The sequence below is a fragment of the Melanotaenia boesemani genome, chromosome 6, assembly GCF_017639745.1.
Source record: "Melanotaenia boesemani isolate fMelBoe1 chromosome 6, fMelBoe1.pri, whole genome shotgun sequence".
NCBI classification, from domain to species: Eukaryota; Metazoa; Chordata; class Actinopteri; order Atheriniformes; family Melanotaeniidae; genus Melanotaenia; species Melanotaenia boesemani.
The window spans coordinates 17,501,615-17,518,397 of NC_055687.1; the positions used below are offsets into that span (position 1 = coordinate 17,501,615).

At 38.2% G+C, this 16,783-nt stretch overlaps 1 protein-coding gene across 2 annotated transcripts; it reads right to left on the minus strand.

Annotated features, from left to right (window-relative positions):
• Window positions 1–1,210: 1,210 nt before the first annotated feature.
• Window positions 1,211–15,046, minus strand: zgc:158689 (uncharacterized protein LOC791177 homolog). 2 transcript variants are annotated; one of them, XM_041988646.1, is made up of 15 exons: window positions 14,890–15,046; window positions 13,332–13,454; window positions 13,153–13,228; window positions 12,996–13,082; window positions 12,332–12,393; window positions 12,020–12,091; window positions 10,557–10,694; window positions 9,444–9,596; window positions 7,254–7,430; window positions 6,177–6,819; window positions 5,889–6,096; window positions 5,689–5,751; window positions 5,113–5,281; window positions 4,535–4,575; window positions 1,211–3,139 (listed from the first exon to the last, which is right to left on the minus strand). In XM_041988646.1, the coding sequence occupies exons 2-15, from the start codon at window positions 13,377–13,379 to the stop codon at window positions 3,067–3,069; spliced, it is 2,010 nt and encodes a 669-aa protein (XP_041844580.1). In that variant the 5' UTR covers window positions 13,380–13,454; window positions 14,890–15,046; the 3' UTR covers window positions 1,211–3,066. The 2 variants fall into 2 exon arrangements, with proteins under 2 accessions (XP_041844580.1, XP_041844579.1); XM_041988645.1 differs by having other exon boundaries at window positions 13,332–13,457.
• Between the last annotated feature and the right edge of the window lie 1,737 nt (window positions 15,047–16,783).

Genomic DNA, 16,783 nt, shown 5'->3' on the forward strand with positions numbered 1-16,783 from the left:
CCTTTAGTGGCCAAACATACACTCAGTACATTTTATTAAATCCCTTCTTCATTACGCAAATGTGTCTGGCCAGATATGAATTTTAAACAGCTACTTGACTCAAGACACAGACATGGGTTATTCTAGCCTAAAGCTTAAAAGTGCCACGGTAAACTCACAATAATTTACTTACATTTAAAAAAGTGAGCATGAAGTTAAAAATCTAACTTTACTTAAAATGAGCTGAATATGAAAGAAAATTAAGACTTTTGAATTCAGTTTTAAACAGCAACAGTAGTGAAAGTAACCTGATATTTCTGCCAGAGAGCACGAGCAATTTTTAAACCAAGCTTCCACAGTCCTAAACCTACTGTAATCAGATTAAAACTGTTGAAAACAAATTCCTTGTTACACACAAGCGTATTTTGTACGATTGGAAGCAGAAAAACAGGTGGCTCTGCACAAAATTATTTACTTGTAAAATATGGATTTGTTGAGGAGGAGGAAAGTCTGCACCACACCACATATATCCCCAACATTTATTTGCATTTGCATGTGTGCTGCACCTCCACAGGAACTGTGTGAACATACAATGTAAACCTTTTATCTAGATGTGCATTTAAACATGGATAAATGTCACTTTTATAAACCAAACATACTCAGTGAAGGTTTCCTTCATAGAACTTTTATTCCACAGCATACAAATATTCAGAGTTTTGTTGTTTCTCAGCAGTGTTTCATCATCAAATAATAAGAATTTCATATTAATACAACAGCCTCAGTCTGTTCACAGCGCTCCATCGTGTTCATGCACAGAACCAAGGACTTGTGTCAAACATCTAAACGATATTTCACTTTAGTGGAAGAGTTTTGAACTTATGACTAATAGTTATGCTAACCAGTTTTGATATAAAGTGAAGAATAGACTGCAAATTTGCAAACAGAAACAATGCATATCACAGATTCTGTTGTATTCTCTGTTGCAACATGAGCATGTCTAATCAATTTCATCATCTAGTTTCAATGCTCTGCATAAATTAAACTATTTACTATAACCTTTCTAATGACCTGTCATGATCTAAATTTTTGGTTTAGGTTTTTATGGTCTTGTAATGTTTTTAGTTCTGTTTTTTACAGTCTTGCCTCTGTTGTGTTTAGTGTTTGTAAGATTAGTCTTTTTGTTGTTAAAACCTTTATTCTGCATCTATCTGCTTCCTGCCCCATCGGCCTGCATTTGGGTCCTCATCCACGCCTTGCAACCCTGACAAGACCAACTTATAGTGAATTTATTTCCTAATTTTAATTTTTAATCCTGCCTTGTAGTTTCTTGACAAACGCCAGTGGCCATTCAAATAGCCACACCTTTCTTTTATTTAAAGATTAAATTCTACACAAATTAAATTAGTATCTTGTTATTGTGCAGATAGTTATGTAAACAGCAGTTTCTCATTCAGTTGTCCAGGATTTCCAGAAAGTCAAAAATGTTCAACTAAAGTGAAATATCATTTTAAAAGTAGTCAAATAAATCAAACAAGCGCACATTTTCAGGACTATTTACAAGCATGAACAAACATGAGGTTACCCTTATTAATGATACAATACTACAAAAAGTAATTTACAGGATTTGTTGTTAGAAATGATTCTCCATAACCTTTATGGTGATATCTTGAATCATCAAGGTGCTGAAAAATCAGAGCGACTGAAGCCAGTTAGAGCAGAAAAACAAACAAAAAAACATTTAAATGTGCACAGAAACAACATTTCACTTCTATACATTACGTAGCTACAGACTCAGAACTACAGAGCAACACTTCAGATGTCTCTAGTTTACCACAAACACTTGCTCAGACATTGGTCCACTTCCCATTTACTTTCTCCATCACTTTCATAGATACATCTCCTCCGTAAACTTAGTCAGATCGGCTGTCATGGCTTGTACATCTCTCTTCAAGATTCACACAACTACAATCAATTAGCCTAGATTGTAAAGAGCTTTAGATTTGGGGCTAAAAAGGAGGCAAAATCCAAAGACTAAGCATGCAAATCTCTCATTCTTAAGACTTTAAACCCTCTGCAACATGCTGTTTTCTAAAAAGAAAATAGAAATCTCTCCATAAAACCTCATTCCAAACATTCACCTATTAACTTTCACAATGTGGTAAGTTTGTTGGAGATGCTCTGTATTAACCAAGTACAATTTTAATAATTCCCCTTAATGATTCCATTAAAAGTGTTATTGATCAAGTTTGAAGAATTAAAATTAACATAGTTTTTTTTTTATTTTGAGTCCAGGAAGATCTTAAACAATCCAACAATCTAATCTTTTAGATGCATAAGTTCACAGCAGCAAAATGATCAATGTTACAGACATCAAAGATTTATCCCACAGAAAACACGTCCCACATACAGTCACAGAAACGTAAGTGGCATAAAATTAACTCATTGTGTCAGTTCATTTAAAATACGCCCAGTTTCATCTAAACAACCATATTTCAAATGGAAAATAAACCTAACACTTTAAATACATTTTAAAGGTTTTCCTTCACTGAAATCATGAAAATGCATCAATCTTGCAGCTTTAGTAAAAATATAATACTGTTGTCGATAAGGAGCCTGCCCTCTTCCCAAAATACCTCATAACAGTTCAAGTGTACAACCTGGTATTATAGGATCCAGTCCCCAAATAAGCTGAACAGATTAAACTTTTCTGGATATGCCACAAAAAAAGAGAACACAGCAAAGAAACAAACGGCAGCCCTCACAGGTCAAAACTAATTAGGAAATGTTAGTTATTTTAAACAAGACACAGTATGATGGTCTCAAACACTAAAACAAAAATCACCTAAATTTGATTTTAATGCCCTCCTTTCTTTCACTCTGAATTTTTAGATGTTTTATTCCACAAAACCTCAATCATAACATAAATCAATTTTATGTAAAAATACTCTGCATATGCAAGAAGCTGTGATGATTAGATGGTAAGCAGAAGAGCCAAAGTAGATAACTATTTAGTGTGCTGTTACCAAGACTCAACCTGAGGCTTGACGGACTGCAACACGCAGGACTGTTGCTCCACTGGGTGTAAACTCACTCAATGATGGGAGCTGAGCGATCGTTGGTGACTGTTTTTCTGAGTCGGATGTGGGCAAATGGATTGGGCCTGTAAAGAGGAAGTGACAAATTTTCCCATAATGCTTTGTTTTTAACTGACTATTTAAGTGAGTAGAGGCTGAACAGATCTTATGAAGCATATGATGTTTTCATCTTGTATTTTAGTGTTTTAAAAAAAAGAGAAAGAGAAACTACCTTTTTATCACTGCTCCTCTAATCTGTGTAGCACTCAGAAAAATGTAAACAACTGTAAACAACTCCGAATGGATCATCAAACTCTGCCCACATTCAGTTTGACTTGTTAGGGGGCAAGACTCAAAGTTACGATCCTCAAATTACTTATTTCTAGGCAAAAGTGGATGGTCCAACTCCATCTTCCCTCGTGGTGAAACGAGAGGCTACTGAAATGTTGTCAGGGAAACTTTGTAAAGTAATTAAGAAAAGACAGTAAACGTGGAGTGGAGGTCAAACTGAGAACTAAAAGACAAAAATCTACTAATGGGATTTTAAGAGAAATAATCTTAGAGCCTTCATTAAGGATTAGCGTCCAGCAATGATCCACTGTTCTACTGTACCACCACATCTGTAACCTCAAAACAAAGTTCAGTGTCAGAAGTATAGAAAAGAACATGTAAACAAGCCTGAACAGAATCCCGTGGCTTTTTGACTGCAGAGCAACAACGTGTTTGGATGAAAGAGGATGCAGAAATTCACGGGAACAATGAAGCACAGCAGTGGATCATGATTTGGATTGGTGCTGCAGTCAGTGGAGCAAGGAACATTTCACCAGTATATTCAATTAAATACCAGAAAGGTTTGAAGCCAAACATTGTGCCTTTCAATAAAGGCTGAAGATGAAATGATGATGGCTACAACAACATGATAATAATCTTTAACACACCTGGAGTATAATATAAACAATGTTATATTAATCTTGTTTTAAAAAAAACCCTCATACCTTATATGTCAAATCAGCTTATTTTCTACTTGCTTGGCAATTAAAAGCAATACACATTTTGACTTGGGATATTTAAACATTTGTATGTCACTTTAAATCATATTTAAATCATAATTTTTAAAATTAGTCTCTGATCTTAAAGTATACTTTGCAATATTTAAAACTTCCTGCCTTTTTTTTTTAAAAAATGTATGCAAATCCAAAATAATTCTGCATGCACAGAGAGGCAGTGCAACCTTCAGTTTACTTCATTAACGACAAAACAGTTGGGCTCTAGTCTGTTTTATTATCTAACAAGTGAAGTATTAAATCTGATCCGTCTATTACTAAAGCAATGCAATTAAAGTTTTAAGCACCTTATCCAAAATTCAAGCACTTTTCAAACCTTGAAAACATTGCATTACAATTTCCAGCACTTAGATAAACTTTGACAAACAAAGTTAGTGGAGTGGCCCTTTAAATATATGTGAGTTACTAGAAAATTACCTTGTTGGTGAAGGAGGTGGAGAGGCCAAATCTGACGTGATCTGGAACAGAGGAGACAGGGATCATTATGACATTCCCATAATCACAAAACACCTGCATCTCTTCCATCAGACAGCGAGTTGTGAGGACACATTGGCTCCAAACCCCCTTCTTCCCAGAGGTTTCGAGTTTCTTGGACTCAGACTACGCTATTGTCCATTTCATTCTTGAAATGGAAATTTGTCTTTGGCGCTGGACAAGTGTACAATACACGTGATGACTTAAAACTAAATAAAAGATCAACAAAAACAGGGAAAGCAATAAATAAACAAAAACAGTGAAGCAACATATCCTACTGTGTTATGAAACATATATATAAAAATTATAGGTGCCACAAGTCACATGCACAAGTCACAACCTAAAAAGTTCTTTATTTAAGATGGTCACTGCTAATGCAATAAAGGACATTTTGTAGCCCTTTTTCTTGGCCAGTGGAACCATCAGTCTGCATCCTGATGGCAGCAGATGAAATGCAGAATGCAGAGGATGGGTGAGGTCTTGATAAATCTGGATTGCTGTTTTTGGTTAGTGTTTCTGACCTTGTTGCTGTCGGCCATGCTGTAGGGGCGCGGGCGGAAGGTGCTGACCCTCTGGGGAGGAAGGGAGCAATCCTCCTCCGACTCAGAGGTTAGGGCTTGGAGGCCTGGAGACACCAGTTTGTCGAGCTGTCCAGTACTGGTGCTGTTAGCCTTAGATAAGAATAGAGAGCTACAGGGGAGGTCACACAGAGAAAGGAAAGAATACACAGAGGAAGCAAAATGAGAGTCGAAAAATGTTGTTTGTGTGAATTCATCAACAGTTTTATTACTGTTGGAAAGAGAAGATGAAGGAGAGCAGTGGAATAATTGAAGGGTCAACATGATTTTCTGTACTTTTGGCTTTAAAAATGTTGATTTATGGCAATTCAGATGGAAAAGGAAAACTATTTAATATCAAGAGGATCCTAAATGAACTTTTAGTTCTGTTAGTTAAGTAAAGTACAAAGTATTGCTGATAAGCTGGGTTCTAAGCGAACAATAGGGAAGTGAAGGGTGTTATCTCTTATTAATAGCAATGCTCTTAAACAATAATAAACAAAAAGAAACCGGTTTCAGTGTTTGTCTTTGTCTGCTCACCCCTCAAGGTGATCCAACTTGCTGTGTTGTGGCTGAGTGTAGGAGAAAGGGAACCAGCCTTTCCTGCAAGGGTGAATTTAGTGACATGTGACAACAACTAAATAAAGTGAAGATTTCAAGCAGTAAGTCAGAAAGTGTGTGAAGAAGACAATAAAGTCATTTTCTGATGTACATTCTAGAAAATGAGCTATAACTCCTACCGTCCAGTCCGTTCGTTTTGACCGTAGTGCCATCCGTCTCTGGGTTCAGAGATGAGCAGGGTGATGTTATCACCAGGAAGGAAGTGAAGTAAACAAGCCCCAGCCCCTATGTTTCCACCTCCACCTTCTGTTGCTCCAGGTGTATGAGCAAACATGGCTTCCACATGTGTAATTCCAGACAAAGGCAGCATCCTGGGGAGACTGGAGCCTATGTTGAGGAGTAAAATAAAACAATGAGATGAGAGAGCCAGTGGTGAAGATATGCCGGTATGCTGTATCTCTTCTTACCTTGAAATCCACCTAGCCTCATTTCACTGACAGGTCTCCTTGGCAGGGGAAGAGTTGCAGTAGCGCACACATCTGCTGCCTTCAGCAGCCAGGGATTATGTGATGGAGACAAAGTGTTGCTTCCTCCTGGTCCCACCTGCTGATGCAGCAGCTGCACTGGAGTCATGGCTCTGGAGAGAGGAGCACTGTGGGACAGTGGAGGACTGTGAGGAGCACTGTGGGAGATGGGAAGGGTCATGCCCTGCGAGGAGCTGCTGGTTGCTGAGATCTGGCTCTGTGGCATCACTGTGGAGGGGATGAGGCTCGGGGAAAGGTTAGAGGTGTTTGTGGCCAACAGAAGGGAGCCCTGTGGGGCAGAGTTGCTGGACATGGTGGGTGTAGATGCAGCCGGGCTGGTGCTGTCGCTACCTTCAGGGAAGGGGCTGGCTGATGTACACAGGGGTGTGCAGGCGTGCTGAGGAGACGCTCCTCGAGATGAACCACCAGTACCTCCACCAGTGGAGGATGCAGAGTGGAAAGTCTGGGGGGAACCCTGAGGAGGACCACTGTCACTCTGAGAAGAAGAGGAGGGAAGAGATCGCTGCTGCTGGGAGCGGCTGGAGTCTCCATTCAACAGAGGAGGGACTTCTTGAACAGAGAGCCTCTGAAAAACAAGAGCAGAGTGTGATAACGACCACACACATGCAGGCACACCGCAGGTATTTACTAAATATGGTGAATGTCCAGGAACCAGAGTCACATAACATAGACTTGAGCTTGAATTGGATCCTGAATACAATAAAAGTAAAATCAAAAAAGGATTTTGTAATCATGACTTTGGTAATTTGTGACATAGTCCTGGTGACAAACATTCTTATTTTGTCAAATTTGACAAAACTTCTTATTCTGTTAAAGTCATGTTATAATGAGCACACAAAAATATATCTAAGATTTCTAGATTTGCCAGTTTAACAGGACATCAATCTTGAAGTCTAAGCATGTGATTTGATATGTTAGTTGTCAGTGTTGACTTGGGACAAATAACTTAAAGACAATTGAAAAAAAAAACAAAAAAAAAAACCACACACACAACCCAACCTGTTCTGGCTGAGCAGAGCCGAGCTTGGTGTGACGTAGGACCTCAGCTATCCCAGCAGCCCCTGGGCTTTGTGGCGCAGTGTGACGCAGCAGATTGAGAGCTCGCTCTGGCAACTTTGTAGGCTGAGAACACGACTGCTGCCAGGATGACAGTTTCTGCGATAGAAGCTCCTTCACCTGGATACCAATCAAAGCACAAAAAAGAATAAAAAATGGTCTCATCAATTGCAGAAGAAATGGCTCAGACTATTTCCAAGTGTTAACTGCTTTTTGTCTTAAAATGATGTAAACATGATGAACAACTCATGACATGTTACATTAAAATTATTTAACAAAAACTACACCAAACAGCATACAATGTTAAAAAAAACAAAAAACAACTATGTACATGTACACGATCTGTTTCTCACATTTCTCACAAAAAATGTTGTCCACTCTAACAGCATTGCTTAAGTTCATTGAGTTTTGTCCTGCTACAGCATTTAAATAATGCTGAGGTCTGGACTTTGAGTCTTAAAAGACCCTAATTCCTTTCTTTTTCAGTCACTCTGTTTTAGATTTGTAGCTGCTTTGGGATCATTGTCTTCTTGCATAACCCAATAACAGCCAAGTGTTAGTTGCCAGAAGGCTTCACATTTCTCTAGAATACCTTAGAAAACAGAGGAAATAATGGTCAACTCAATAACTGCAACGTGTCCAGGTCTAGCTGCTGCAAAACAAGTTCATCACCCCTCCACCACCATGCTTAACAGTTAGTATGAGGTGTTTGTTGCTGTGATTTACTATGTTTGGTTTTCTTCAGATATGATGATGAGTTTTATGGTCAAACATCTCCAGTCATCTGTCCTAAGTGCATTGCTGCAGAAGTCTTGTGTTTTTTTTTGTTTTGTTTTGTTTTGTTTTGTTGTTGTTTTTTTAGAAGCAAAGCTGTTCTGTCTTGTTTTTTTTTTTTTTTTGTTTGTTTTTTCCTTAAAGAGGGTTTCTTCTGACAAATAAGCCATACTTGTTGAGTTTTTTCTATCTGTATTATTATTAACTTTAAAACAACATTACATACATTTTTGAGCTCAAACTATGTGCTACTGACTCATTTTGATGGCACATTGATATTCATTATGCGCATTCCTGGAGCCTTGGTTGCCATGCAACATCCCTAGACTGAGGAACTGCCCTTTACAACTTTTTTCCCCCAGCCTAGAGCACTTGACAGCCACATCTTGCTTTATGACCCTGCATCCCACCCCAGCAACTAGATATCAACCCACTAGCCATTTTAAACTCACACCATGACTGATTCGGCAAAGAAACTGAAGAGGACATTACTGGAGGAAGAACGGAAAAGAAAGGGAGAAAGTGGCAGAGCAACAGATAAAACAAGGGTCAATGTCAGATTGGCTTTTACTGGCTGGAGAAAGGAGAAAGCTCAAAGAAGAGACAGGATGCAAGGTGGATTCTGAATCAGCCTTCGTTAGGGGGCGGCAAAACTCAGTAGTGCTGCTTAAATATTTGACATGCTGACAGAAGCTTGCAGTCTGAGATGCAGCTCTTAGTTTCTTTTGCCATTTCTCTGTGTATTTCACAGATACTGGAACTTCCACTCCTGGGAATGTTGGAAATTACCTTGAATGTTTTCCACTTGTAAGTAATCTTTCTCACTGACGGAGTCCAAATTGTTTGGAACTGTCCTTTTAACTTTTCCTATTTTTTTATTGGGCAGTAACTTTCCCTTCTCTTTAATTGTTGCTGATGTCTTTCCTCCGTGGCATTAAGTCAACATTACTGTACGATCCAGACATGCAAAATGAAAAAACTTCTGCTTTTATAGAGGCACTTACTGTTTCTGATGATCGGTTAAATACACTTATTAACCGATCATCAGTAAGGCTTGGCTGCTACTTACCTTCTTAATGCCTAAAGAAGCAGCAAAGGTGTCTTTAATCTTTTACTGCTTCTGTATGATTTTTTTTTGTTAGTTTTTTTTTTTTTTAACAAAGACGATGTATTACATCATGCATTATTGTACATCATCTGTCATATATAAACAGTACAATTTTTTTTTTATTAATTCTCTCAACCTTTTGTTTTCTAACAATGACAATAGATGCTTCTTAAAAGTAAATAATTATTAGTTTTGTATGTGTTCTCTGACAGGAAAAGAAACAGACTATTAAATAAACATGAACAGATTACCTTGTTGTGGTAGTTTATGAGCAGTTTGGTGACACAGCACTGCCTGTCCACCAGGAAGCAGTATCGTCTTCTCTCCTCAGTGAGTGCAGATTTGTAACCTGTGGCCACCAGCGCGTCCAGCTCGCCTTGGCGACGACTCATCAACTCAACAAACTGGAGAAAACACCCACAGCTTTATACAGAGGCATTTAAAGTTACTAGCACAGCACTCAAACATAATGTGACCTTTGCTGTTAATAGCGTAGAGACAGGAAAAATATACAGTCACATCCTGTCGTTACCCAATTATAACAAAATCCTAACCATAAATGCTACTTTTTGGCTTAGTGACCTTTCTTTTTTATGCATCCTTATACTGATTTTTTCATACATCAAGAGGCCAAAACCTCGCATTCTCTTATATTGTTCATATTTTGTCCAGTTGAAGGTTTTTCACTAAGTGTCTTGTTTCTTAAAAATTGGCTAAAACTGATTGTTGTTTAGTCTTATTTACGTTACATTCGTTTGTTACATTCATACAAACGCTCAACCCTGCTCTATAATCAGCTGTGAGATGTTTAAGATCCTTGTATTTGAGGGATTTGTTAAATGAAAGGGGTCCATGTTTTTTGAACATACTCTGTTTACAGCTTTTGAATCACATGTGACTGATGTGACACAGGTTAGGTCCCATATTTTAAATTTTTTCAACAATTTCATGTGGTTTTCAGAGGTCCAACAACATTGTTTTCAAAGTGTATTACCCAACATTCAGCCTTTGTCCTTCATTTTAGCCAATCCAAATGTGGCTCTAGTGAGCTCTAATGAGAAAGAACTGTTTTTGTGTCTGAACCTTTACATGTTTCATGAGTGGTGCCTATCTCTGAGAGAGGATCTGGCTTTCAGGAGGGTCAGTGACAGTATTTACTACCTTGGGGGAGTGGTTATTTCCCTTCGTGAGGTCACAAAGGGAAAGAGCTCAGACTCACCCGTTTGACACATTCGCTAAAAAGTGGAGCAAGCAAGTGAAAGAAGAGACAGAATTTTCTCATTTTCACAGGCTATGAGGACACATATGACTGTTAGAAAACCTTTAGAAAGTGGATTTTGCATAATATGGGACCTTTAAGTTACCTGCATCTCTCTGTCACCATATTTGTTTGGATGACGGCTTCCCTGGCTTTTCCTGCGGAGTTTCTTCAGCTGGGACTGGCATCGTTCAATGGACTCAGACTGAGACCTTCGCTCACTCTGATACTTCTTTAGGGTGGCCTGAGAGGAAGCAGAAACAAGTCAAATGCAGGATTGATAGAGCCTAATAGATTTAAAGTTCTGATTAGGCTAACTGAGATCCCTGAATTTGAAATTTTAGAAAGTAGTACACTAGTCGGAAAATAAATGCAAACTAACTTTTTCATAAAATCCAATTATTTCAATCAAATATTTAAACATTATTAAGCAACAACTACAAAACAGTGCGTGTGTGGTGTAAAAAAAAGTCCTGACAGAAAGTGTACCTCTAAGAGTTAAATGTGCTTAAAAAACTTGGTAACAACCACAGTCTCCACAACAGCCATCATTCCTCTATCACTCAAGCTCTTTCAGTTTTACAGGAGTTTTATTTATTCATTTATTTGTTAATTTAGTGGTCTTAGCTCTCTAAAAACAGTTGAAGCCAAGACTAATTTCTTTTTGGCTGGTCATTTTCAGATTATTGTGCTACTGAAAGACCAAAAACCCTCATTTCTCACACTAATGCACACAGATGCAGCAACTTTTATTCTGTTATTTTTATTGTTACTTCAAGCTGAAACAACCAGCCTCCTTTTCTGCAGTAAAACTTGTCAATGGACACAGAAAGTTGGATCAGCCTTTCGTTGCAACCTGCAGGAAGATGGACCTTCCAACTGAACTCACATCTAATATGTTTATCATGTTACTTTACAAGCCGTGACGCCTACTGACCCTAACCAGTTGAACTGGGCATTGGCTGAGTCAGACGGTCCTACCGGCAAACAGTTCGTTTCAGGATATTTATGTTTCTATTCTCTATTTTGTTACCTAAAAGCACTTTTGTAGTTGATCACCAAATTAAACAAAAATAGTTTATTTGAACTATTTTATATGACTATATTCAACATATCTATATAATACACATATGACTATGTTCTCAAATCGGTGTTTATAATTCTTGGGTGCCAATAACTGACCTGTACTGTTAATACAATTTTATCAAGAGCCGTTCATGCTATCAAAATAATTTAATTGTTTTATACAATAAATTATATATATATATATATATATATATATATATATATATATATATATATATATATATATATATATATATATATATATATATATATATATATATATATATATATATATATATATATATATATATATATATTAAAGGTGTTTTGTACAAATAAACTTTATATGACATCAACTTTCAATACATAATTACTATTTTTAATGATGACATTTTTGCACACCCCTCTTTTCCTCTTTTACTACATTTGTTTTTTAATATCTTAACTTTCTGTACAGATCAAAGGCAAAAAAGTCAAGATATTTTAGTCAACATGTGATCTTACTGTGAGGTATTTGATGTCCAGTTCCAGCTTCTGCTCCAACTGGGCGAGCATCTCAGAGTGAAACAACTTCAACTGTTAAATAAATGAGTCCAGTAAATAATTTCAATTGAAACACAACAATGTTATAACATCGATGTTGCAGCTTGAATGCTTTTAAACATGCCATTTTCTAAGCCTAAGCTACTAAATAATAACTTTTATGATATAAAATTCACATAATATTTACAGTGCATCACAGAGAAAGCATTAAACCAAAGGATCATAATGTGATTATTCAGTGCGAGAGAAATGTGAACTGGTGTCTGTTCTCACCACATCTTCCAGCTGCACCTGTATCTGCCTGTGCACTTCAGCCATCTGAAATAGCGTGTCCCCTGTGAAGAGGAGCACAGCAGGAAAATCATCAGCAACACATCATTTAGAGACAATTGGAGATTTTCATTTGAGTTGCTCTGTTACTTGTGAAATATGAAAGGTATGATCTAAAAGCTGCTAACTCATAAAATGTGTGCACAAATAAAGGTCACCCAGTTTCAGCATGAATGAATTAGTACAAAATGCACTAATGAACATATAAGGAAACTTGTTGCTTTGACACAGTTACTGATTTACAAAGTGGCGGTCAGCTTCTAGTCCCTCCCTCGGTCACACAGTGCTGTAGTATGTGGTGGCTGGCATCTTGCCCTCCGACACTCCTGCCTGCCTCCCCCGCCGTTTTCAGCATTACAATGAGATCATGTGGTGTTGTTAATCTCCCAACAATGGCCCTACTCTCTCCCTTTCCCTCTGTTCTCTGCCTCTACATTTCCTCATCCCCTCTTGTCTTCATCTCCCCGCTCACAAACATATGCAGTACACTCACACACTACCTCCCACTTCTTACCAGCTGTCACATTCACTCTATAAACTTCACAAGGTTTCAAGGCAAATAATGTTTACGTCCTCAACTCGGTCTCTCTACCAGCTGCCCACTCACCCAGCTCCTTGGAGCCTTGGCTGTCACTCGCCAGCTCCCCAAGCTTCACCAGAGCATCAAAGTAGCCTTTAGCAGCCACGGTCACTCCTGCAGAAGACAGTTAACTATTAAAAACTTAAACATTTTCAGACTGGAGATGTCAGTCGGTCTGACAGACCTGTCAGGGCTTTCTCATAGTGTTTTCCCATGGTCACAAAGTTCTTCAGACTGGGGTTGAACTGGTCCAGAATCCCCTGTTGGCAACGATACACAAAAATGACACAACAGAAAGTAAATCCATTTGGAGTTTCCGCATTTCTAATGCTTGGACACGCAAAGATATGAGGCAAATTTTACCTTGTAGACATTTTCCGTCATCTTGTTGACCTCTTCAGTTCGAGACATTTTCTTTTATATTACAGGTTTACTACCACTGTGTATGCTTGCGTCCTTTTCCTCTTCTGTTTAGAAGTCAGCAATCTCCTTAAAGAAAGCAGAAAAACTTAAGGAACACACTAAAACCCATAAGCATTTACCCTCACCCCACAATGGAGCAGAAATGTCAAGGTTTTTTGTCATAAATGTCAAAAATATTTACCATAACTAAAAAAACTCTCCCATAAGAATAGTTTTGAAGTTTTCATTCAGTACTTGACAGTGCAATGCTGTTGTTCCATTCAGGCTTCTGAGGGGATTTAAATGGGTGGGCTTTTAAGGCCACTGCATAAACCATCATAACAAGTAACGAGGACCATCTTGGGTTTCGTCCGAGGGCAGCAGCAGTGTTATTTTCACACGCGTTCCTTTGCCAGTTTCTACACTATCGCTTCACAACAGCAACCCAAATATTTCTCCAACATTCGTTTGCCAGACCAGTTTCACAATTTCAGATAAGAACAATGGACTCCTCCAGTCTGAGTCACAGGTGTCAGAGCACTGAATAAACATGCGACATCAACGTTTCCTTAGAAGAGGGTACAATCAAGAGGGAAACCGCTCTGGGGTCAGAGGATTTCCAGCTTGGATTTAATAGCAAAAGACTTGGTTTTCCCTGTGCAGCCCTCCTTTGTTATCACAGCTAGATTACAGAGAAAATGTTGACCCAGATCAACTAATGCTATATGACACAAAGAAAAACATTTTCAGACTCTTGCTCATTAAGGCCATCCTGGTGAAGTATGTAATTTGTCAGGGGGGAAAGAAGACAGAGGAGTGAATGCTTTGTTCTAACTTTGTCTCCTAACTGTGTGCAGTCTACTGGTGCAGGGAAATGGTGAATATAGATGATGCATGAATATACTAGCTTAGTTAGGGTTAATTCTGAGAAATAAAGTGCTGTTTGTTTCAGCATGCAACAGGAAAAGTCTGCAGGTGGTTGGGAACTGATACAGAAGGTGCATTCATGTGGTTTAGCCTCTTTACAATTTCTGACAGAGTTTGAGGAACTTACAAAAAAAAAAAAGAAAGAAAGAAAATAAAATAAATAAATCTGGTGTAAAGGATCTGTACATAATTGTATGCATTTTGGGTAAATTATGGCCTGAAATGCTTTGATGTAACCCTTGAATTTCTTTGAAAATAATTTAATCTTAAAGCAAAAACAACAATCTCGACACAAATTATCCTCCTCCACATTTTCTCTTGTTTTTTATGTTTGTCAAAGGCATCGTGAGTTTTCTTTTAATTAACTAAAACACATGTAAAGTGTTTTCACAGTGCAAAGAAACTTGTTTTAGTAGCAATTATTCACACATCAGTTAGTTAATTGCACAGTGAATGCCTATCCTGAGTAATAAAAAGTGCACAGCCATTGGGCAAGGCAGTTACAGCAACAGCTACCTGTTGATCTCCAACTGTCAGCTCAACTTATGCAACAGTAACAGAAAAACATTTTTTTAAGAAAGAAGTTACTTACCTTTTTCGAGCTCATTGTGGGAAACGATAAAGGCCTCCTGTGCCTCTTTTACTGTTTGATGAACAGTAAAACACCCCCTCTTTTCTTCCTATTAGGCTACTTTCCCTCTCAGTTAGTTAGTGGGGGGTTGTTTCATCCAACAGAGCACTAAATATCAACTCCCCTCCACCCCCTTTTTCATATGGCCCCCTCTTCTCTTCCCCCCCTCTCCCTCTGCCTCTACTCCCAGGAATCGGGGTCAGATATCCGGTGCCGTTCAGTACCTTTCCTCATTACTGAGCCGATTACCGACATGCCTTCACACCCGCAAAAACCGGCCAGAAGAACCACCACCACCTCCACCAGAACAACCAGCCCCCTGCTGTTGGAAACCACTCTCAGCCTCCCATTCTCCGAGTCCCTCTCTCACTCGGACAGAATAACAATGAGCCAACGGGACTTTGTCTGAATAGCAGCAGGAGGAGAATAATGACTTGAACTTTTTAAGCCAAAGACAGAGCGGCACAGGCAGGCCTATCACTGGCCTACATACACCCGGCCCATCACACATTCCTGCTCCCCATTCTCAGAGGAGGAGGAGGAGGTGGAGGAGGCCCTGCATGGACACAGCCAGGCCTTTCATTTACTGCAATAAACCGAGCAAGAGATTAAAGACTAATGTAAGAAATGAAGGTGCTGTGGAGATTTTAATGTGGTGGAAAAAGTCTAGAGTTTAAGGGGATGTGCTGCTTTCGCTGTAAGGAGAGTTTGTTCTGGGGTCACAAGTTCACTACTCACTCATCACTGCTGTCAGAAAAGTTAGATTTGAAACTGAATGTAAATACAAGGATTTTCCCGTTTCGTTAAAGTGTATTGATTGTTTGCATGCAAATGTTATTATCCAAAAAAAGTCCTAAATATTTTTCATGCTGAAGTGTTTGTTCATTCATCGTTTTGTTTGTGTAAAGATAGACTGACTAAAAAACAAATAAAGACTAATTAAGTTAATAAAATTCTAAACAAATGGTTTAACTCTGGATGTAATCCATCGAATACAAAAATGTATAATTAAAGAGGCCAAAAAGGAGTTTTTGCATTTTATACAGTGCTATTGCCCCTCTTTACACTTCCAATGGAAATATTATACTTATACACACTTTACTACCTAAGGTTTCTTACTTTACATCATCACAGTGAAGAAATGCCAAGCTGAGTGTCCATGATACTATATATGAGGGGTGGAAAAAAAAGGTTTTGGTTGGCTTAAAAGTTAAAATGCCAAAAAATACTCCATAACGATAGTACCGTTATAATGCTCTTACTTCTGCAACAATAGTGAACAGGCCTATTCATGCTTGAAAAGTAGAAAAAAAAACAACTGTAGGAATATGTTACATCAAGTTAGGCATACAGATAGGTAACATAATTTAGTGTAATAATAAATATATAATAAATAGAAGAAGAAGAAGAATCACGAGACTACAAAATATACTGTAACACTGAAAACTGTGCTGGATAATTAACATTAGGAAGCTAAAGTTACAGCTGAGAAGATACAACAGTTAAAACTGTACATCTGGCTGCAGGATATCATACCATCATCATGCTGCCACATTTCATTAGAAATTTTATCTTCACTATTTCTAAATAAATGATACAAAATTCTTTATCATATTGCAGCTGTCATACAACACTATCTTACCAAATACTTACATGAGGAATAACATGTTTTTCCAGACTGGTGACATTTTTATGAAGAGGATGGGACGATCATTTCACAGTCTGCCTCTGCATGGCCCCACCATGAAAGTGTCTTCTTGACCTGCTCTCGAGCAGAGGTCCACCAGCCAGCAAAGAAACTACAAATTGTGGTGCAATTTAAGAACATTTTTCTAAGTAAAACATTATGAGGACC